Here is a 23,743-nt window from a genome sequence, read left to right as displayed (position 1 = left end):
TGTGCAGCATGGTGCACATTGATACAGAAAAATAATGAATCCACTGTCTACCACCAATCCAAAATCTCCATCTCCCAATTTATTTATTTATTTTTTTACCTTTCAGAAAGCAGCACGATCAATCCAGACCTTTTAGGGCCCAAAAGCTGTAGTTTTCTGAAGGGTAAAAAAAACCAAACCAACCAACCAACCAAACAAACAAACAAACAAAACAAAAAAACCCAAGAAAGAGAACAGAGGAGAAAATAAAGAGGGAGAGGAAGAGAGAGTCACGCTGAGTCATTCTGAACATCTCGTGGTCTCTGGACCTTCTCTTGAAGAAAGGCAGCCTGTTTAGGCCAGTACATGGTAGCTTACCCTCCTTGCCAGCAGCACTGTTTTTAAAATAGGCGCTGGCACACTCACCCCAGTCCTAATCTCACATCCCATAATAATAAAAAGTTTATATACAGAAGAGTCAAACTTACTGAAGGTTTATGTTTCTAATAGTATCCTTAGGGAACACTGGGGTGGAAGCTAGGGGACTGGGCTTTGGCTTTCTTAGTGTGGACCTACACCAAGGGAGTTAACTTTTTTTTAAAAAAAGATTTATTTATTTTCATTGGCAAATCATATATACATAGAGGAGGAAAGACAGAGATGAAGATCTTCTACCCGTTGATTCACTTCCCAAGCGGCTGCAACAGTTGGAGCTGAGCTGATCCGAAGCCAGGAGCCAGGAGCTTCCTCCAGGTCTCCTGCACAGGTGCAGGGTCCCAAAGCTCTGGGTTGTCCTCGACTGCTTTCCCAGGCCACAAGCAGGGAGCCGGATGGGAAGTGGAGCTGCCGGGATTAGAACTGGTGCACATATGGGATCCCAGTGCGTTCAAGGTGAGGACTTTAGCCGCTAGGGCACCGTGTCAGGCCCAAGGGAATTAACTTCTTGGGGTCCTCAGTTTCCTAACTAATGTGGGAGGGTAGTTAGGGTAGAGGGATTTTGGTTTGACTCTTTCAGGGATTCTATTTTTGCCCAAGTTTCCACTAAATAACTGTGTGCTTATGCTCATTACCCAGAGTGTGATGATCTATACCACCAAAACAGAACAAAGTCAGTACATCTTATCTAGGATGCTGGGAATGCACTGACAGCCACTTCTGGGAAGAGGCATTACATTATGTTTAAGATAGGAGTTTAATCCTCCAAGTAAACCTCCTTTACGCAATAGTGATCATTCATCCTCTGGAACCTCAAGGTGTCGGAGGGTGTCACAAGGTGCAGGTTGCTAAGGTCAAGGCTCTTGAGGCAGGTGGATCACTCCACTCTGGAACGGGCTAGTTGAGGGTTAGCCCGTGGCTTCACAGTCACCTGTCAATCCAGCTACTGCTGTGTGTTGACTGAAGTGTTTTGGTACAAAGAAGGATGAGATGAGACATATTCACTAGTGTCAACAGACTTCCACCCAACCGGTAATGCAGAACAAAACAAAATCCATGAAAAAGGGAATGGACTCTATCTGTCTGTTATCACCAATGCCCTTAGTGTCTGGCATACAGAAAGAATTTTGTGCATTTGCAAATGAATGAAGTTACAGATAGAAATAAGCAGTTTGGGGGCTAGGCGCGATAGTGTAATGGGTTAAGTCCTCGCCTTGCATGGGCCGGGATTCCATATGGTCGCTGGTTCTAATCCCAGCAGCCCTGCTTCCCATCCAGCTCCCTGCTTGTGGCCTGGGAAAGCAGTCTAGGATGGCCCAAAGCTTTGGGACCCTCCACCCACATGGGGGACCCGGAAGAGCTCCTGGCTTCGGATTGGCTCAGCTCCAGGCGTTGCAGTCACTTAGGGATTGAACCATCGGATGGAAGACCTTCCTCTCTGCATATCTGCCTTTCCAATAAAAATAAAATAAATCTTAAAACAAAACAAACAAAAAAAAAAACGAACAGTTTGACTCAAATAGGTTAAATGGGAATGAGAAACACTCATGGATGTGTGAAGTGAGGCTCTTCAGTCAGAAGAACAGGCATGGCAATGCAGAGGGGCCACTGAGTCTATCACGCCCTGAAACACGGGAGCAGAGATCAGACAGTTCAGGGAACATGCTATTGTGGATGAAGTTTTATGTTACATGTGCTTGAATTTTGTGATATATGTTGTATGTATACAAAAACCCCTACATTTTGTGCATTTACAAGTGTAGAGTTATACAGGTTGAAAATAAAGATTTTTAAATTGTGTGTGTGTGTGTTTGACAGGGGGGTGAGCAGGAACAGTGAGATTCTAATAACAAGAACATTTGGGGCTCTTATTCCCCATAAGGTATTCTGTAGAATAAATATACTATTTCTCAAATCAAATTGACTCTATAGGGTCTTCAATAAGCAGCTGTTTTTCCAGGGTTTTTCAACAGGTAGCTGATACGCCTGCAGCAGGGTAAACAAACAAACAAAAAACTGAAGGGCTGACCTATCAGTGGGTTAGCGTGGTAGCTGGCAGACATCTCAACCAATGTGGCAATATGGAAATGGGTTATGATCTACTGGCTAACGTGGAACACTGAGGAGACAGAGCTAAGAGGAAATGGACGAAGGTAACTTTAGGCCGATGAGAGAACACACAGCACATGGAGATAGAGAAATGCAGGGTGGAAACACAAGGCCCAAGCTGAAAAGCTGCAAGAAGCTTCAAGGGCACCAGCTCACACAGCGCATGAGGCCATCAAGCAGGAGGGCAAACAGCAGAGACCGTGTTAACGTGGGCGCAGTGCTCACAGGAACAAACTGAATATTCCAGGCACAGGAGTGGGGAACAAAGGGACATCAGTTAAGCCTGGCAAGAAACAAGCCAGAAGGCCCACACGATTCTTAGACTGGCTGAAGGAAGAAGTCCTGCTCGGCAGGGGCTTTCAGCTTCACAGCTGCAGAAGCAGGAAGACCACCAAACTCTGGATAGATGGAGGTGAGGAATTTTTTTTTTTTTTTAATAATTGTATGTGTCAAGAGTATCAAACAACCAGGAAAAGATCCCGGGTTGAGCAACTTGTCATTGATTTGAAATACTGCAGAGGCACTAAAGGTAAGCCTTTGTGACAAGGATACTGAATTCTCGAAGAACAAGGTAACTTAAAGACCAGGAACAGACAAGTAAGAGCTTTGCTCACGTCTCAAGGGCAGCATCTCCTGGCTGGGATGCTGATGTTACAACAGATCACCAGGGCTGGATAGTACGAGCTAATCACTTCAGGTTAATTTACAGCAGACATTGCTAAGATAGCAAAATATCAAAAGCACCAAAATTAACAGACCAAGTTTAAAAGCCACTAACACTTAACTCCTTCTATAGAAATCCTAACAGCCAGACCTAAGTCACGGACACAGAATTCCTGCCAGGAGGCCTTTCTGCTTCAAGCTTCTCCCTGCTACCGCTAGTGGACTGCTCCTCAGGCAAATTCTGATTACTTCTGTTAATAGTTTCCCGTCACACTAAAAATGAACAAACTAGAGCAGTTCATTGTAATTGGGAGAGCTACTATGCTGCCTTAGTTTATACAAGAAACAAAAGATACAAACAAGGATTCCCTGCAGAGCCACAGAACTCTGCACTGCCAGTTCCTGAGGGCCAACACATAATAATAAAAAATTAAGACCATGGTGAGGGCCTGGAGCGATAGTACAGCGGCTAAAATCCTTGCCTTGAACGCGCCGGGATCCCATAAGGGCACCGGTTCTATCCAGCTCCCTGCTTGTGGCCTGGGAAAGCAGTTGAGGACGGCCCAAAGCTTTGGGACCCTGCACCCGCGTGGGAGACCTGGAAGAGGCTCCTGGCTCTGAACTGGCTCAGCTGCAGCTGCTGTGGCCACTTGGGGAGTGAACCATCAGATGGAAGATCTTCCTCTCTGTCTCTCCTTTTCTGTCTTCCCAATAAAAACAAATGAATTTTTTTTTCTTAAAGACAGATGTGTTTATTCCATGATCAGTACAGACCAAATGCATATTCACCGTGACTCTGGAGTCTGGCCAACGCTGAGGCGCCAGCGTTGTGCTGGAAGGGTGGGTTTCTCATGGCACGCATAACCTCACTAGGGGATCCAATCATAAAATAAACAAAGAGTGAAGGAAGGAGCAGTTGGCAGGGTAGAGGCAGGGCCCGGGGCTGCGCTGTGGTGGGGAGGGCTCTGTCTCAGGCTTTACACCCCACCTCCTAAATGCCACAGTGCCCAGGACCCACTTCGTCCTTAGGCCCTGCCTTTCTTGGTAAAAAAAAAAAAAAAAAAAAAAAAACAGATTTGACATAAATAAAAAAAAAAGAACAAAGCCAACAGATTGGCAAGGTGGGGAAAAAAAGAAATTGTAGGTTTCTGGTTTTATAATTAAAAATAGACTAATAAAATTTGCTACTGAGTAAAATATAGGCCGGGTCTTTTTGTGTCTTGGGTATCTTTTTTAACTGTTTATAGGGTTTCTTTTTTTGTATTTGTTGTTTTGTTTTGTTTTTACACCAGTTTGGTGGAGTCACCAACAAACTTCAAACAAAGATATGCCAACTATGTTCACACTCTGCCTACAGCGCGGTGGCAGCTGCTGCGAGGAGACGGTCACACCGTTTGAGATAAGCAGTGCCATTGTGTCTGGAGAAGAGAGAGTTAAAAAGAAAATAGACTTCAACAACAACAACAAAAATATATATATATATATGTGGGCTTGGCAGCGTGGCCTAGTGGCTAAGGTCCTCGCCTTGATCCCATATGGCCGCTGGTTCTAATCCTGGCGGCTCCACTTCCCCTCTATCTCTCCTCCTCTCAGTATATCTGACTTTGTAATAGAAATAAATCTTAATGTGTGTGTGTGTGTATATATATATATATATATATATATATACAGAAAAAAAAAAAAAAGAAAAGAAAAGAGAAACAAAACAAACAAGAAAACACCCAGAAACACAGGTGGAGAGGAAACTGACTTTGGTTGGTGGCCTCACTCCCCTGGCAAGGACTGCCCACTGGCGCCCATGGGCGGGCACCACACTCCGCGTGGCCGTGGACACACACACCTCCACGGCACTATTCCCTTTTGCACAAGCAAACACTTAGAGTGGCTCTCCATTAAAGGCTTGTGGGGGAGGAGGCTCTATTCAGGGCAAAGTCAGTGCCAGCAAGGGTGTGGGCCGGCACCTTGGCTTGCTTCCTGCCTGCGGGCGCCTTTCCCTGGCCGCCTGGCAGTGGGTGGCGATGGCAGGGATTAGGGAAGGACTCCCGGCAGGCGGGACCCTCACACACGTCACGTTCCTGGAAACAGAAAACCAAGTCATGGTGGTGGCAGCGACGATGTCCTGTGGACATCACGGACGCTGGCGGGGAGAAGGCCTTCTGCCCCGTGTATAGGCCGCAGCGTGCTTGTCCCGAGGCGAGCTCTGAGCCTACGTCCTGCGACAGGGTGGCGGGTGGTGGCACGTTTGTCCGGCGGGCTGTAAGGTAGACAGGCTCTGCGATCCTCAGCTGCCCGTCATGCCTGCCCTGGGCACAACATGCAGGAGGGCCAGGCCAGAAAACACCACTGGCCGCTGCTCCTGTCTCCACTGCCGCCCCTAACACTATGGACAGTCACCATGTTGCCAGAAAGTCAAAGTCACAAGTCACCTAGGTGCTCTCAGAAAAGATTTTCTTCAAATATTGACAATAGATCCCTCTGAAAATTCATGTCAATCGTAGCTGCCACTGCCTCCCGGCACCGCAGCTCCTGCTCCCGATTCCGGGCCAGCTCCCGCTGCTGGTCCAGCATGGACTGGGGCTGGGAACTCTGGGCCTGGAGGGCAGCTGCCTGCTGCTGCTGCTGCTCCTGGCGCTGGCGCCCCTCCTCGTGGGCACGCCGTGCCTGCTCCAGAGCATCCTCGCCCTCCCGGCTCCTCATGTGCTCCTGCTGCGGCTGCTCCTTCTCCTTCTTGGAGTGCTCGGCCTGCACCTTCAGGGACTTCTCGCACTCCTCCTTCTCCCGGGCAGCACGGCGGAACTGCTCGAAGATGTCACTCGACGACTTGGCGGTGGAGGACGGGGTGGCTGGGTGCTTCTGCACCAGGCTGGCCCAGGAGCCCATGTTCTTGATTTTCAGGTCCTTTTTGGGTGCAACTGGTGTCTTGGGTTCCTGTTTCTGCTTGTCCTTGTCGGGGGCACCCGGCGGGGGTGCTGTCTGCTCAGGGGGCCGGATCACAGCCCTCCCCATGCCCACAGGCTTCTTCTCAGGGCGCGGGGGCAGGTGGACAGGGGCCTTGATGCTCTCTGGGTGTTTTGGCAGCTCTGGCCGCAGCGAGGGGCCGAAGGGCTCGCTGCGGCCAATGGGCGAGTGGATCTTCTCCTTCACCACCACCGGGGGCTGGGGCTGCACGACAGAAGCTGCATGTAGTTCCTGCTTCTTAGGCTGGACATTCTGCTGGGGTGGAGACTGCTGGGTGAGGCTCTTGAACGGCGGCATCTGGGGGGAATGCATCATAAGCGGGGAGGGGCTTCACGGAGGTGACCGGCTGAGTAGGGGTCTGACTTGTGATGCCGCGGTGAAGGGTGGTGTTGGGTGACTTGCTGAGGCTTGGCGGGCTGCAGTGTGGGGGCTGCTGGCCTGGGGGTGGCGGGGGCCGCTGGATATGGCCAGAGAACTGCATGGGCTTTAAGTGCACGGGCCATGATGGAGGCTGATGCTACTGTTGGGGTGGGGTTGGGGTGGAGGGGGTGGCGGATGCTGCTGCTGCACAGCAGGGTGGGCCGGGGGTGGCAGGGGTTGAGACTGCACCTTCACGGAAGGGAGTAGTGCTGTGGGGGGCTGCACCTTCTGCAGCTGCTGCAGGTATAGCTGCATTTGCATGGAGGTCAGGGGTGGGCGGGCGGCTCCGCATCTTCCAGCAGCACTTGGAGGGGGTTGAGCCACGGGGGGCTGTGGGAGCAGAGGGGGCTGGACCAGGGCAGGGGACACAGCTGTCTCTCCTTCTGTCTATCTTTCCAATAAAAATGAATAAATCTTAAAAAAAAAAAAACCATGGTGAAATAAGAAATCAGAGAAAATGAAGTGGGTCTCCACAGACTAAATTAAGAGCCCTAACCCCAGAACCAAACTGCTAGTTTGAATACTCAAGGTCATCAATGACTAGTTGTGCGACTTGAATAAGTCACTTACATATATACCTGCTTCTTTTGTAAAATGGGAATAGTGAGAGAACAACCTAATAGAACTAATGTGAGGCTTAAAACACACATGAACTGGAGGAATACTTGAGACTGGAGAGAGAGTCTCAGCTGCCAGCTGCCGGCTGCCGGGAGGGCTTGCCTGCAAGCACACGCTATCCTTTGCCACGTGAAAGGAGATGGAGCCACAGTCTTTATCCTACAAGGTCTTTAGAAAGTCCTTTTGTGTCCCTTCTATTTCTTCAAAAAAATAGAAAAGGAAACAAGTGAATTAATCTCTAGTAGTTTTCCTTGGGGTGGGGGGATTACTAGGCCATACTCAAACATGTTTATAACACACACTCCGACATTTTTATAATAAAAGATCACTTTTCTCTTTTTTTTTTCAAATAAAAGCAGTGAAAAAAATTTTTGTCTCAGTTAAAAAATCACTGGTTCTGGGCCCGGCGGCGTGGCCTAGTGGCTAAAGTCTTTGCCTTGAACGTGCCAGGATCCCACATGGGCGCTGGTTCTAATCCCGGCAGCTCCACTTCCCATCCAGCTCCCTGCTTGTGGTCTGGGAAAGCAGTCAAGGACGGCGAAAGCCTTGGGACCCTGCACTTGTGCATGAGACCTGGAAGAAGTTCCAGGTTCTGGGCTTTGGAATGGCGCAGCAGCGGCTGTTGCGCTCACTTGGGGAGTGAATCATCGGACGGAAGATCTTCCTCTCTGTCTCTCCCCCTCTCTGTATATCTGACTTTGTAATAACATAAATAAATCTTTAAAAACAAACAAACAAACAAAAGAAAAGAAAAATCACTGGTTCTTGAAATAAGCCTATTATGGGCCTGATGCAGTAGCCTAGTAAAGTCCTTGCCTTGCCATATGGGCACTTCCCATCCGGTTCCCTTCTTGTGGCCTGGGAAAGCAGTCAAGCACAGTCAATAGCCCTGGAACCCTGCACCTGCATGGGAGACCTGGAAGAAGCACCTGGCTCCTGGCTTCAGATCAGCTCACCTCCAGCCATCGTAGACACTTGGGGAATGAACTAGTGGACGGAGGATCTTCCTTTCTGTCTTTCCTTTTCTCTGTGAATCTGCCTTTCCAATAATAAAATATACATATATATTAAAAAGTAGCATATATAACAATACTTACTCTATACTCAAAATCTGCAAACTCTCTGCCCCCACGACCTCCTCTGAATCCACCACGAAATCCTCGTGGGGCGGTGAAGGCACCGCCCCTCCCTCCACCACGTCCTCGGCCGCCACGGAACCCGAGACCTCCACGGCCTCGGTAGCCCCCACGGCCACGGTTTGGACGGAGCGGGATCCCAAACGTCTCAGCATTTAATCTTCTTTCCTCAGCCCAGGTCGGTCTTCGTTCTCTATCATAGAAAACCAGAGATCTTTAGTGAAACATTAGCTTTAAAAGAACATTGTTCAGAAAAACAACAACAAAAGGTAGCATTATTTCACAAATTAAGGCAAAGTAACTGCTAAACAGCCACTAAAATGACAAAAAATAGCAAAAGCTATCTATTTGTGGTATGTGAGTTCTACATGTTCCGACAATATTCTGATAAAATCATGAGAAAATACTACTGATAGCCTCTTGAATATACAAAATAAAAGTAAGCTGGTATAGGCCAAGAGGAACAGAAATTCAGATTCAATGGCAATTGATTCTACTCTCTGTGCAGCCTTGGTGGAAAACAGGCCCAAGCCAGGAAGCACAGACCTGTCCATGCTAAAATCAAAGTAAACAACTGCCACTAGGTGGTGCCACACTGTAGCCAGATAAGGACCCGTCCTTTAAATAACCTCACGATAACATGAGTTTTCTGTACTCATATGTATTATAGTACGGCAAGGTTGCAACACATCACCAAGCTTCAATCTTCAATTTGTACTTCTGACCCTGGTTTCATCTGAACCATAGAGTTGAGGGGTAAAGCAAAAAAAAAAAAAAAAAATTAAAGTTATAGTTATCACTCAAGCTTTTTGGTTTTATTACATTTAAGACAGCATCAGAGCGTCACAAGCAATGGTGTTCTGTTCAGCCATTTCATATAGAAGGAGAGTACCAAAACCCCCTCCTCTTCAGATCATGGCAACTTCACTCTATCCCACAAGCATAACCACTAAAATCTACTTATTGAAGAAAACGTGGTAGTCAAATGGGAATGCAAATGCTTTTAGTGTTACTTGAATGCTTTCGCTCTAATTACTAATGGATGTGAACACATTCCTAAACAGATACATATGATCACTTCTGCTTCTGAAAGAATATAAAATTTTACTAAATGGTATTTTATTTTAGAAAAATAAGACATTGAGAGAATATATTGTGGCCATTAGATATTTTTATGTACTCACGAAATGTAGTAAATTTACACAAACCCACTTTACACTTCAACATAAGAGCAGAACAGCTTGAAAGAAAAATAAGATCATTGAAAAAAAAGAGAGAGCAAGCAAGCAAGCAAAAAGTCCATACCTGTTATCATCACAAGAAATGTTATCGAAGAAGGATTTGGTTTTGTCGTAGTAGCAGTTGGGTCCCAGGGGATCTTCCTCGTCGGCGTTTCCCTCACTGTTCTGTGTGTCCACGCCCGAGTCCCCTTTGTCTTCCCCATTGACAGGCTTCTCCTGCCTCTCCAGCTTGTCTTCTAATGGAAAGCAAGCACACACCAGAAAAGTCACTAAGGAAAAGCGGTGACCTCCTCCAAGAAACATTCATGGCCTACAGACCAAGGAGGATCATACCCTTTAGCTTCAGTTTGTTATGGAACTCTCTGTCGATCTCTTCCTTGTTGAATTGTGCATTTGCACTTTCAAAGTCAAAGTCTTTTTCAAATTTCATTGGACCATCTCGCCGGATAGCAAACCTTCCCCTGCCACCTCGATGACCTCCACGCCCTCTCCTTGGCGCTGAAGGAGCACCTGGCACTGTGGTAAGAGATGAGAGAACTCAGTCAGCATGCTGTAGGGTTCCTGGGCCAGGACAGCAACTGCTACTGTGGGCCTTAAGGTGGAGTGGTCAGTAACAAAATGCTTACAAAGCTTTCTAAGATCAACACACTGCATCTTTTTAAAATACATACCGAGAAGAGTACACACAGAATTTATGGACATTTCTCTTTGTGAGTGGGCTGTGGAAGAGACACAAGGACACAGGCTAGGTGACTTCTGCACTCAGGTCAATCACGCTCCTTGAGGGCGTTAGTGTTGGCAATAAAGACAGACAAGAGAGCTCTGACGCCAAACACTCCCCTTCACTGTCTGTCACCCTCTAAATGACTCCAGATCACTCAAGTCCCCTGGTATCTATCCATTATCTATCAATCAATCATGGGAATTTAGCAAATTATTTGAGATGAAAAAACAATACAGAGCAGCACAAGTCACAATGAAAGTTTGGGAAACCCAAATATTTAACCTAACAGACAAACTATGAAGAAAAAACAAAAACAGTATTTAGTGTAGCTAAACTGAAAAATGCACAGCACAAGGTCATACGACTGCAATGACAGGAAATTGTTAGCACATCCTGACACAGACTAAAAGTGACCACGGGGGAACAAACAGGCTGTATTCACTGTTGAGGTGTGGTTGATTGCCTGGGATTGAGAAAACAAATTTTCTAACAGTCACAGTAGCATAACCAAATGCACCTAGATAAGCAGGATGCTTAAAACATCCAACTTCACTATTAAAAAATTAATAATGCCTCTAACACATACCAGAAAGTACAGCACAATCCACCTTTTAAAGATTTACTTATTTTCATTGGAAAGGGAAATTTACAGAGAAGGAGAGACAGAAAGAGCTCTCATCTGCTGGCTAAACAGCCAGAGCTGAACTGATCTGAATCCAGGAGCCTCCTCTGGGTCTCCCGCACAGATGCAGGGTTCCAAGGCCTTGGGCCCTCCTTGACTGCTTTCACAGGCCACAAGCAGGGAGCTGGATGGGAAGTGGAGCAGCTGGGATAGGAACCCATATGGGATTCTGGTGCATGCAAGGCAAAGACTTTTTACCCATTAGGCTATCACATTGGGCCCGCAATCCACCTTTTAAAAGAAGTGTTCTAGGAGCCAGTGTTGTGGCATAGGTTTTAGGTCACCACGTGGACATTTTGGCTTCGCTCAGCGCCAGTGGTTGTGGTCCTTGGGGAGTGACCCAGTGGCTGGATGCTTTCTGCTCCACCCTCTGTCACTCCTTATATAACTGCCTTTCAAAAAAAAAATTAAACAATAGTTACCTTCCATCATCCTTTCGATCTCATTTACCTTTCCCAAGGGTTCATCAACAGATAATGAATATTCTTTCTGGAATTTTTATTTTTTAAACATATATATATTTATTTTTTTTTTTTTGAAAGGCAGAGTTACAACAGAGAGACATCTTCCCATCACTGGTAGATTCCCTAAATGGCTAAAACAGCAGGCCCTGGGTCAGTCTGAAAATCCGTCCCCCATGTGGATTCAGGAGCGCAAGCACTTAGCCCATCCTCTCTGCTTTCCTAGGCTCATTAGCAGGGAACTGGATCAGACACTGACATCTATACTCAAAACACTATTATTTTTTTCTTGTTAAAGATTGTTTCAAAGGCAGTGTTAATCTAGTAGCTAAATAAAGTGATCATATGTTGCCTTTTAAATAAAAATAAATAAGTAAATCATAAAAGATAAATAAAATGTAACCAACAGATAAGAAACTACCATACTGGGGCTTTTAAAATAATCTAGACTGATTATTCTATTTGGCAATATCAATAAAACCAATCAAGGTAAATGATACAGCTTTTACAACATAAAACATACTACCTCATTAGATCAATAATTATGAAAAATTAAAGTTCTTAACAATTACTTAAAAAAAAGGATTTATGGGCCCGGCGGCGTGGCCTAGCGGCTAAAGTCCTCGCCTTGAAAGCCCCGGGATCCCATATGGGCACCGGTTCTAATCCCGGCAGCTCCACTTCCCATCCAGCTCCCTGCTTGTGGCCTGGGAAAGCAGTCGAGGACAGCCCAATGCATTGGGACACTGCACCCGCGTGGGAGACCCGGAAGAGTTTCCAGGTTCCCGGCTTCAGATCGGCGCGCATCGGCCCGTTGCGGCTCACTTGGGGAGTGAAACATCGGATGGAAGATCTTCCTCTCTGTCTCTCCTCCTCTGTGTATATCCGGCTTTCCAATATTAAAATCTTTAAAAAAAAAAACGGGGGGGGGGGGACCTTTCAGCTGCCATGATGCTATAGAGGAAACTTCTTATAGCTTGTAGCTCGATGGCTTCAGTTTGTGCATGGACTCATCTGTATCTGTGTCTTTTTGTACAGCTTTGTGACATTTTACCATGCAGATATGCATAACCATCACCACTATCAAGATAAACAATTGTTCTGTTATCACAAATGATCCTGCTGGCACAGACTCCTTTGTGCTACTGCTTCATAGTCACCGACCATTTTCATTTTTTTAAAGTTAATTATGTAACAGTAGAACATCTAAAATGTTCTCTCTTGAAAAACACATAGGACATAGATTTCAGATCCAAGTAACTTACCTATTTGTCTCTTACTATCGTTTCTGAGTTGCTCATTTTCTGGTCTTGAAACTTTGTGTACTTCAGCTATAAAAGAAGGCATGCAAAATCAACTCAGGACACATTATTAAACATTTTTGTACAGTTAGAAATGGGACAGCTCCCAACCAAAACTTCTGCAGTGCCCCAGATCTATGCCCCCTCCCACCATTTTAAGTCAGAGTGAACATTCTATCAAATTCAGTTTAAACCTTCTAGGATCATTCATATAAAGTAAATACTCAATGAAAATAAGGTGAGTGCAAAATACTGATCAGTCAATTAAGGAACAGTAAACAGCTAAAGTTCTACCTCGCCTGTGCTCTTGATTCTCTATTGCTTTTTGGCTGGTAGATGGCAAAGGCCTGGCTGGTCCAGGGCTCCTTCTCCCAACAGGTGCCGGAGCAGGTAAGTGGGCCGAGGCGGTCTGCACTGCTTGTTCCATGGTTGGGCTTTTTCTCAAAGGGTCTAACTGAGGGCTTGAACGACCTAAAATGTAACCAACAGATAAGAAACTACCCTCCTGGGGCTTTCAGAATAATCTAGAGTGGAAAAACAAAACAAAACAAAAACAAACAAAAAACCCCCATCTAATCCTTAGCATGAATCTGAGTAAATCTATCAGACCAGAGCTTAACACTGGTTATTCCTAATAGGCTGCTAACAAGGTTAAAAACAAAATGTTAAAAATCTACCCCTCCACCCTGACTCCCCCAAAATTCCATCTCCACAACTTTCTATCTTGTGGATTAAGGTTTTTTAAAAGCTTCTATCTGGTTTAAGAGTCCCTAGGAATATTATCAAAGATCATATGGTCAGTCAGCCAAATGTAAGTTTTCCCCAATAACAAGTACCACAAGATTACTTGGCACATTATAACTTAGCATCTTTCACAAATGACTAAAGTGCTAACTTTACCAGTATTGTCAACATTAAATTTCTATGATAAAAAAGTAAAGAACTGAAAGATACATGAAGACCTTCAGTACCTCAAGGGCTTGAATAACTAAACAAAACTCAAAGGTCAGCAACGAATAAACCCTTTAGATAACTGCATGGTAGCCATACTTATTCCTCGACATTTGAAAGAACCTTTGGCAAATTTTTTGGCTAACGTGGGGGTATGTACTAACAAATTCCTTTTATGAGGTCAGAGCCTGGTCACAGTATAAACCAAAGAATGTTAACAGTGGGTTCGTCCATCATGCCTTTTGTCCCCATAAATTTTGCTGTCAAGCCCTATTCAGAGAGCTCTCATACTCCATGATGTTATATCAAAATACAATGATTGCTAACCTATGCTCATTTTATGCAAAAATTTCTCAAATATACTACTGCCCATGTATGTGAATTTGCACAAGTACCAATCGACTGGTAAACTGGTGAGTGCTGACAATGCATTAGTTATTGTGCACCAAGATGCTTCAGGCACATTTCATTAATAATATTCCCCAATCTCCTGCTTATCTAAAGAATGCAATACAAACGTGTATCACTGTTTCGAGCCACTAATGGCCAAGTTACCATTGCCAAAAAAACAAAAAACGAAACACACACAAAAACAACCCCCAGAAACAAGCAAAATTACCATTAAATCATAAGTTAACCTTTCCTAGAAATACCAATTTTTCGTTGATTATAAATAGAAAACCATTGAGGTTAATATAAGCTTTGCCCTAGTAGAACATATTTTACAATCAACTTAGCACAGGTGTTGAGTCTTTTGAAAGGTCTATTGCTATGTTAGAATATTACATTAAATGAACTTCAAGGTCATAAAAACTACTAAGGCTTTTCTCCAAGACAAGATCTTGTGGCTCAATATAAGAGCAGAGGTACAAGCAATGGGAAAATCACAGCACGTGTCACATTCACACGTGGATTAGAAAACCTTTTCAGTACTACTAATTATGACACCAAATTTGTTATCAATACAGAAATATAAGTGGCAATGGACAAATTATTCTGAAGAAACCCAAAAGCTATGGTTCAGCATAATAAAAACTCATCCCTTTGAGTTAGCTTCATGTTCTTATCATCGTTAAAACTTCCAACTGTTTCTATTTTGTGAAATTCAGAAACTTTCGTTGGTGAAAGTTAAATGCTGGTTTCCAGGAATCCTTTGCCATACTTTTACATAATACAAGCTTTTTCTTAATACAAAACACCTTAAATTCTAACATCCTAGTTTAATCTATCTAAAATTAAGCCAGTCTTTTTCTCATTTAAAAATATCTTTATTACTCACGAAATTCTTATGTATATGTGGATTTATTGCCTACTTTCTATTTTGTTCCACTCATCTCTGTTGTTTTCCTGGACTGCTTTATTTTATACATTAAACAGTATCAAGCAGGGAAGCCCATTACTTTAATTTTCCAAGTATGCCCTGCTACACACATGTCCATGCTTAGTTTTAAGAAACAGTATTGTTGTCATTTGACAGACATTGCTTCACTTGCTGGTTCACACCTGAAGTGTCCACAAAGGCTGTGATGCTCCATTCAAGTCGTCCGGGGATGACAGCAGCCCAACCACCCGAGCCATCACAGCTGCCTTCCAGGATTCAACAGCAAACCAGGAGGCAGAGCTCAGAACTGAGCCCAGGGATTCAAAAGTGGGATACATGTGTTCTAACAAGCTCCTTTAACATTTTTATTTAAAAGATTTATCTGTTTTGTTTAAAAGGCCAGAATGCCAGAGCCAGGAAGTATCTAGATCTCTCCTTTGAGTAATAGGGGCCCACCTTCTGCTGCTCTCCCAGATGTATCAGCAGGGGGTTGTACAGTGGAGCAACTGGGACTGCACTGGTATCATAGCAGCAGCTTAACCCCCTACGCTGTAACTTGGGATCCCTAACCAGTGCCTTATGTGCTAGGTCCAAAACCCACTCCTGTCCATGTTTATTTTTAAGATAATCTTTCCAAGTTCTCCTATGCCATTGACTGAAAGTTCAATAAACTTAACAAAGTGTAGTCTTTCAATGTTAATTTGACATTTCTTCTTGTGCACGTCTCTATTTTCCATTGCTGTGACCCTCTTATGTTGCTCTTATATAACCAATGGAGCATGTTTTAGGAAAACTACCAGTTTTTGTATATGTACTCTATATTTCACCTCTGCCTAGTGTAAGTCCCTCACGAGTTTAGATTTCTCTGTGAATTCTTAATTTCCACTAGGAACTACTACAGTGGCATATGTTAATTCCAATATTCATGCCTCTCTTTTTTTTTTTTTGCGTGCATTCCTGATTTAGCAACAAACTACAGAATAAGACTGAACAGCAGCAGCTGTCCTTGATTTTAGTGAGAATTCTTTTGGTGCTTCATCATGAACCTTGATGTTGGTTATTTATTAAAAACACTTACTATCCACTGAGCATGTCCTCTGTGTTAGGTACTATGCTAGGGGCACAGCACACATTCATTCTCATAGTAAGTCTGTTCATTTACCAAGAAGGCCCATTTTATAGTTTAGTTAGCTTATGACTATTTTAATTCCTTCCATACATTTATAACTTTAAATTCATTTACAATAAATCTTCAGGATATTTAAAAATTATTTTAAATCAGTAAATAACAGTAACTACAGCTAACTCAAAATTGTTCAAATGAAATATATAAGATTATGCTTAGTACAGGTTTTTTTTTTTTTAATTCTTAGCAGTTTTTAAAAGTATGTCTTGATAGTACACTTCGTTTTTAATTACTTGACAGAGACAGAGAAAGCTCCCATCTACTGGTTCACTCTCCCAGTGTCTGTAACAGCTGGGGTTAGGCCAGAACCCAAGCCAGGAGTCAGGAACTCACTCCAGGTCTCGCATACAGTGGCAGCAACCCAACCACTTGATTATCGTTGCTTCCCAGGGACAGCAGAAGTAGGAAGCTGGGATTTGAACCAAGGTACTTGTGGGCTTCTTAGCTGCTACCTTAACTGCTTGGTCAAATGCTCACTGCTTCAGCATCTTTCTCAAACAGTTTACAATGCTTCGCTTAAATGGAAACATTCATATAAAACTATGAACCAGTAATATTTTATTTAACAGATTAAAAAACAGATACATGATCTTGTGATCAAAGTTTTATGATACCAGACGATTTAAAACCAAATTTTAAAAGTTAAACAGGATCCTGTAAGACATTTATTAAACTGCAGATCTTCCTTGGATGTGGGAGGTTTCAGATAGCATTGGTAATTTTTTATATCAAACTTCTAGTTTCTCTCTCTCTATCTATATACATATATATATATTTAACTATTTATTAACACAGTTATTTGAATGTCAGAATGAGAGACTAAGATTTCCTGTCTACTGGTTGACTCCTCAAATGGCCACATAGCCCGAGTGGAAACCAGGCGCCAGGATTTCCTTCTGGGTCTCCTATGTGGTTGGCAAGGGCCTAACGCATCTGGGCCATTACCTGCTGCTCAAGCAGATGCATCAACAGTGAGATATAATAAGCAGAGCAGCTGAAACTATAACAGACACTTCTGGATAGCCAGTGTTACATCCCACAATGCTGGGATATATATATTTACATGTCTACATAAACTATTTTAATACAAAAATATGTAAGATATTTAATAAAATACACAGCTATACAGCAATAAGATGTTTATTCATTTTTATTTGTTTGAAAGGCAAAAGCAGCAGAGACAGTGATGGCACCTTCCATCTGCTGGTTCACTCCACATGCCAGGTAGAGACTGGCACCCAGGAACTGAATTCCGGAACCATCACCTATTACCTCTCAGAAGAATGGGCAGGAAACTGGATCTAAGGAGTGGCAGAGGTGGGACTAGGCACTCTGACACGAAATAAGGGCATCCCGGGTGACGACTTTCTAACCTGCGATCCCACAATGGCTGCCCCAGGATCTGCATTTTAAGCAAGTGTTTCAGGCAATCTTTTTCATATGGTCCACACTGTATCACTGTGGATATATCTTTTGAAGATATCAAGGAAGATGCAATGGCATAACCATTCATTCAGACGGCATTTCACATTCATTTAGGACAGCCCACTTCAGTACTGTGCTTGAAACTGATGTGATTCATTGCAGTGTTGTACCCAGGTCTCACAATTTGTTTTGCAAAAAAACTCATTAGAGAACACTCATCAATTTGGTTTTATGATTTAAAACTTGTAAAAGGTCTAAATAATGGAAGTCATTTCATATGCACTGATACAATTGGGAGAAAAATTGTAAAAGAACCAAATAGAACTTATACATGTGATTTACAAGCTGCAAAAGCTCTTCCATTCAAAGACAAAAATCACTACAGAAATTCAGAATTCAGAATAAAAATACTGGAATGGAAAACCAGCTTACCTTGCGATAACTGTGTTTTTATAGATCTTGTATCCTGTGTAAAGGCAGAAACTGTACTGCTTTGGGACAAGGAACCACTGTTGGATGTTTCGGTGCCAAATGATGTCAAGGAGCTTCCAGCTTGAAGAGAATAAAAAAATTAAAGTTCTAAATGCTCTTCAACTTCAATGACATAAAGTAATACAGTATCCTAATTATGATAATTATTTCCTGCCTATACCCATAATATTTATACTAATTAATAATACTGGGAAAAAATTAGTGTATCAAACAATAGTACACCAATGTAGGGGGAAAACTGTGCAGTCCAATATCCTTGGATACCAATGGCTTTTTTTCTTTAAAAAAAAAAATGCATGTATTTATTTGAAAGGCAGAGTGATGAGTGGGTGGGAGACAGAGCTCCCACCTGCTAATTCATTCCCAAATGGCCACAATGGCATGGGGCTGGGCCAGGCTGAACCTGGGAGCCTAGAACTCTGATCCAGGTGGCACAGGCACAAGCACATGGGCCATATCCCATTGCTCTCCTAGCCAGCTTGATCAGAAGGTGAGCCTCCGTCAAACAGGTGTTCATGCAGGATGCTGGCATCACAGACAGTGGCTTAACTTGTGCACAACACTGGCTACACGAATGACTTTTCTAATGTGTGCAGTACTGTTCTGGGTACTTGCAGATGGAACAGCAAGGCTCCTCATCAGATGGAGACGTAGCAGAAATGGTAGATTCTACATCAACATAAAGGTTAGAAGCCAAATCAAACAGGCCCACTAACGGCTTTCTTAGCATTTCCAAGGCAATGGAGAAGATTCCAACCTAAGCGATGAAGCCTACTGTAATACCTAGTCATTACACAATTCTGGGCAACACAAGTACAAAGATTCCAGAAAGGACCACTTCTATACTGTGTCACGACAATCTTTTCCAAAGTGCTATAATACTATGGATTACCTACTTTGAATAGACTTTTCTTACAGCTACATCTGGTAAGTTATATGTCTATTAACAAAGATTTATGGTATTCTTATTTGAAAGGCAGTTATGGAGAGGAGGAGAGATCTTCCATCTGCTGGGTTATTCCCCAAATGGCTGCAATGCCAGAGGTGAGCTGTTCTGAAGCAAGCAGCTTCTTCCAGGTCTCCCACGCAGGTGGAGTCCCAAGGACTTGGGCCATCCTCCGTTGCTTTCCCAGGCCACAAGCAGGAGGCTGGGTAGAAACTGGAGCAACCAGGGCTCAAACTAGCACCCATGTGGGATGCAGGTGCTGGCCCCTTCACTTATTTTTATTTCATTGGAAAGGCAGAAAGACAGAGACAGAGAGCAAGGGAATTTCCATTTGCTGGCTCATTCCCCAAATGCCAGTTAACGGCCAGACTGTTTGCTACAGGGGTGGCAAGAACTCAAACGGTTGAGCCAGCATCTGAAGTCCTCCAGGGTGTGCACAGCAGTCAGATGAACTGGAAGCAGAATAGCAGGACTTGAACTCAGGGACTCCAATACAGGACACAGGCATCTTAAGTAGTAACTTGAAATGCCCAATCCTTCCCTGTACTTCAACAGCTTCCCTTTCCTAACCTCTAAATCCAATTTAAAATGGTAGCAGCACAAACATCTCTAGAGCCCCAATCCAATCACATTAACATAGTACTTAGGATCTTCTGAGGACGGCTAGCACTGTGCTCAAGTGCAAACAACTTATCTCCGTTACAAGGCCTTGCCCCTTTCTGTTCCCTCTTTTCTCACCACTTTCCTGATTTTCACTCGTCCAGCCCTTCTGGACCCTTCTGTCCTGCAAACATAGAGATTATGAGCGTGCTCTTTGCAAACCGCTCATTTCCAGGAGGCACAACAGCTCCTTCACCATTACTACTCTCACATGGTCTTGAAGACATCCACCTCTCCCTTTGCATTCATCCTCATTTAATGAGTTCTATTTGTTCAAATTCCTCTTAAAATTGTTATCACGACAGGGAAAAGTATCGTAAGCAATGGGAGCCACTAAGACACCTTAGGGTGACATTCTGATGGGCTGCAGTTGCAGCTAGCTCACAAGGGATCTAAAAACCTCCCCAAACACCTTGACGTTGTGCTTTCTAGAACTCTGTGGGAAGCTGGCCTCATCCCAGTACTTCCTGTGTTTCTCGGCAGTGACAATGACCCGATCACATCTCCACTCTGACCCTGCTTCTCGACTGTGCTTCAAGCACTCAGTGGCTAGCAAGCTTGCAGAGCCTTTCTCTTCTTCTAGGTCTTGGTCATAACACACAGCCTCTCCCTACTCTAATTCTACTACTGATTTCTATCTACAAGCCACCTCAAATTTTCATTTATTGTGTGGGAAAAGGTTTATTTTTTTGCATGTAGATATCCCACACCTGCAATATCATTTGTTAAAATGTTTGTCTCTCCATTTACAATGATGCCTTTGTTGTGGATTAATTTTTGAGTAAGTCTAGCTCCTTCTTACAAAATACGTAAAAAACAAAAAACACCCCCCAAAAACAAAAAACCCACCCAAACAAAATCCTAAAAAACAAAACAACTCCCCCCCCCCCGCCAATGTGCAAATATTTGAGAGGCAGATAGGGAACATGTGTAGTTCCATCTGCTGGATCACTTCCCAAGTGCTCCCAACACCTGGGGCCTGGCAGGGCAGAAGGCGGAGTTGGAGAAGCCAATTTGGGTCTCCTATGTGGGAGGCAGAAACCCAGGGCCAGAGGCAGGCATCAGCCTTGGTCTGGGTACTCTGACACAGGACACAAGCATCTTAATTGCCAGCCTCTATCTCTGTGTGACAACAGAGCTATTTCACTCCCATGCCTTTAAGACATAGTTCTGATGACTAGCTTTCCAAGCCTTGAAACAGGGTGGTGCAATCCTCTGATTTCTTCAAGACTGGTTTGTCTATTTTAGCCTTTGCATTTTCTTACACATTTTAGAGGCAGCATGCAATACTTCAACCAAAACTTGTCGCTTAGTCCACTGCCAACAGTGTGAAGACAAGTGGCTGCTTTCACTTTGGAAGCTGGCTGTCAAAGGGGACAACAGTTCATCTTGGTTCCGTTAGCTCCAGAGCCTAAATCTCTATGGACGAATTAATTTCTTTGTAAAAGTGCTGTGTGTACTTTTGTATTTTAAATCCTACTAGGACTTTTTCTATTGGGTCCAAGTTTGAATGGTTCTTAAGAGCTTTAATGTTATTTTTATATGCTTTACATACATTTCAGTGATGACATTCTTAAAGTAGTGTTAAACATGTGATCTCAGTACTAATATTTATTGTGAAGCCAGACTTTACTGGGTAACTGTCTATGGAATACCAGCACAATATAACTCTTGAGAGAAAATGCCGTTTTTCCTAAGGTTTTTCTTGGCAGCTCCAGGTCTATACATTCAGTTCAAGAGCAGTTGTAAAACTAATAACTTTAGGGGGAGAACGAGAAAAGAGAAATGCAGAAAGAAAGCTTTGAAACCCAAAGTAGAGAGAAGTGGCAAAATGATACATTCTTAGTATTTTGTTTTCACCTCCTAAGCATTAACTCTATTTTTTAGTTTAAATTAAAATTAATAGGTTATTTTTACCAAATGATCGTGAGTATCAGTTTTAGTCTGAGAGTGATTTTCTATAGTCCTCCCACTATATATAACCTGGTAACAGAATCTAACATGAAAGCCTTTGGCATTGCTTTGTGCCATTATTAACCTCCTTAGGCCCAAAGTTTCCTATGTATTACCTACTCCTATTTTATACTGCCCATTCAATTTATACTGCCATTGCATTATCTTTAACTTTCATTTCTGGTTAAATTTTATGCCAGCTTTGTTTTCTACAGTGCAGCCAAAAGTAATGTTCCTTGTCACTTTAAAACCCCGTAACTCATCTAATCTTGACCCAAAATACATGCCTCACTTCTAATATGCCCACAAAATAACCTAAAACAAGGAGACCTGAAATTCAGAAAACACCTTCTTATAGCATTTATTAAGACTTATGAATTATAAGTCTGCTGAAGGTGAGCTTTTTATTTGGGTTTTCTGTAGACCACTACCTTTTCTTTAACAGAGCAGCCTCAAATAAGAGCTACATATGGGACCGGTGCCTTAATAATGCAGGTTAAACCACTGCCTGAGGCACCACCCTCTCCACTTTCCATCCAGCTCCCTGTTAATGGCTTGGTAAAGCAGCAGAGGATGGTGTAAGTCCTTGAGCCTTGCACCCACGTGGGAGACTGGGAAGAATCTCCTGGATTCTCAGATCATGGTGGCCATTTGGGGAGTCAACCAGCAAATGGAAGACCGATCTATCTCTCCTCCTCTAACTCTGTCTTAAAAAAAGGCTCGGCCCTAATTTGTGTCTGCACTGCTCCATCTCTATCTAGCTCCCTGCCTGTGGCCTGGGAAAGCAGTCGAGGAGGGTCGAAAGCCTTGGGACCCTGCACATGTGTGGGAGACCCGGAAGAAGCTCCTGGCTTCGGATAAATTCAGCTGCAGCCACTTGGGGAGTGAACAAGTGGAAGATCTTTCTCTCTGTAAGTCTGACTTCTTAACAAAACCAAATCTTAAAAAAAAAAAAAGAAAAAAAAAACTACACATAACTAGCAGTAACTGAATTAATTATTAAATTGTCTACTGGGGTTTTGATTATTATTACACTGAACTGGTATACCAGTCTGCGGGAAAATATCAGGTACAACAATTTACAGACCAGTAGTAGCCCTAGTGAGTAGTAGTGGCAATCATCTCCACAGACACCACTGGCAAACACTCCCTGGGGGAGGAGAGTAAAATTACTCTTTTTCCTTGAAAACCACTGTTGTAGAGCTGGGGCCAGCATGGTAGCTAATCCTTAGCTTACAGCACTGGTGTCCCATATTGGTGCCAGTTCCAGTCCCAACTGCTTCACTTCCAATCCAACTCCGTTTATGACCTGGAAAGTCAGCAGTGACCAGGGAAGTTGGCAGAGAATGGCTCAAGTTCTTGGACTGCTACATCTAAGTGGGAGGCTTGGAAAGAAGCCTGTGGCTTCAGATCAGCTCAGCTCCAGTTGCCCTGGCCATGTGGGGAGTGAACCAGCAGATGGAAGACCACTGTCTCTTTCTCCCTCTTCAAAAAAAGCTATCTTACAAGCAAAAATAAATCTGTAAAAAATAATTTTCTGTCATATTTCTGAGTGTTTGATGCTATTGTATATAGTATTACACATTCCACTCCCCAATTATCCACATTAGACTTTACCAACCTTTTCTGTAAGTGGTCAGGTGGTATGTAAACTATTTTAAGCCTTGAAAGCCAACTTACTGCCGACTTCACCATGCCCTTGTAATGCAAAAGCTTCCATACAACATGTAAATAAATTTGGAGTTGGCTTACAGACCAGCTGGTTAGACACCTGTCCATTCTAAAAAATAAAGACACAGCTGTTTCTGTGTATCTTCTATGAATCTATTTGCCTATCATGCTTAATCCACAAATTCACTCTCATCACATTCATATTTGTTCGTGTTTTCCGTGTACTCAATCATCATCCTCCCATAAATGTACTGTAGTGTTGGGGGCACTGGCAATGCCCTGCCCTAAGATGATGCCTGGACCCTACTGACTTAACTGAAGGCTTCTGGGTAACGGATTTAACGGATAGGAGGGATATATAAGCCAGGGGTTTCTGCCCAAAAGAAAGGAACTGAAGGTTGGAATAAAAGT

General features: G+C 43.5%; 1 protein-coding gene and 1 non-coding gene across 3 annotated transcripts in view; both read right to left on the bottom strand.

Annotated features, from left to right (window-relative positions):
- Positions 1-23,743, bottom strand: part of LSM14A (LSM14A mRNA processing body assembly factor) — a 65,157-nt gene that overhangs the window by 1,477 nt on the left and 39,937 nt on the right. Inside the window, exons 4-9 of one of the 2 annotated variants that reach the window (XM_004595019.4) lie at positions 18,043-18,162; positions 13,022-13,198; positions 12,692-12,757; positions 9,893-10,075; positions 9,624-9,795; positions 8,280-8,511 (exon numbers count right to left, since the gene is read on the bottom strand). In XM_004595019.4, the coding sequence (XP_004595076.1) occupies positions 8,280-8,511; positions 9,624-9,795; positions 9,893-10,075; positions 12,692-12,757; positions 13,022-13,198; positions 18,043-18,162 (950 nt within the window). The remainder of the gene's footprint in view (positions 1-8,279; positions 8,512-9,623; positions 9,796-9,892; positions 10,076-12,691; positions 12,758-13,021; positions 13,199-18,042; positions 18,163-23,743) is intronic. The other variant, XM_036492653.2, reaches the window with a different exon arrangement.
- Positions 9,173-9,311, bottom strand: LOC118757722 (small nucleolar RNA SNORA29). Its single transcript, XR_004995335.2, has one exon. It is a non-coding gene; the product is annotated as a small nucleolar RNA SNORA29 (small nucleolar RNA).

The sequence above is a fragment of the Ochotona princeps genome, chromosome 16, assembly GCF_030435755.1.
Source record: "Ochotona princeps isolate mOchPri1 chromosome 16, mOchPri1.hap1, whole genome shotgun sequence".
Lineage (NCBI taxonomy): Eukaryota > Metazoa > Chordata > Mammalia > Lagomorpha > Ochotonidae > Ochotona > Ochotona princeps.
Note: the sequence above shows the minus strand (reverse complement) of the source record. Positions and strands in the feature narration are given on the sequence as shown.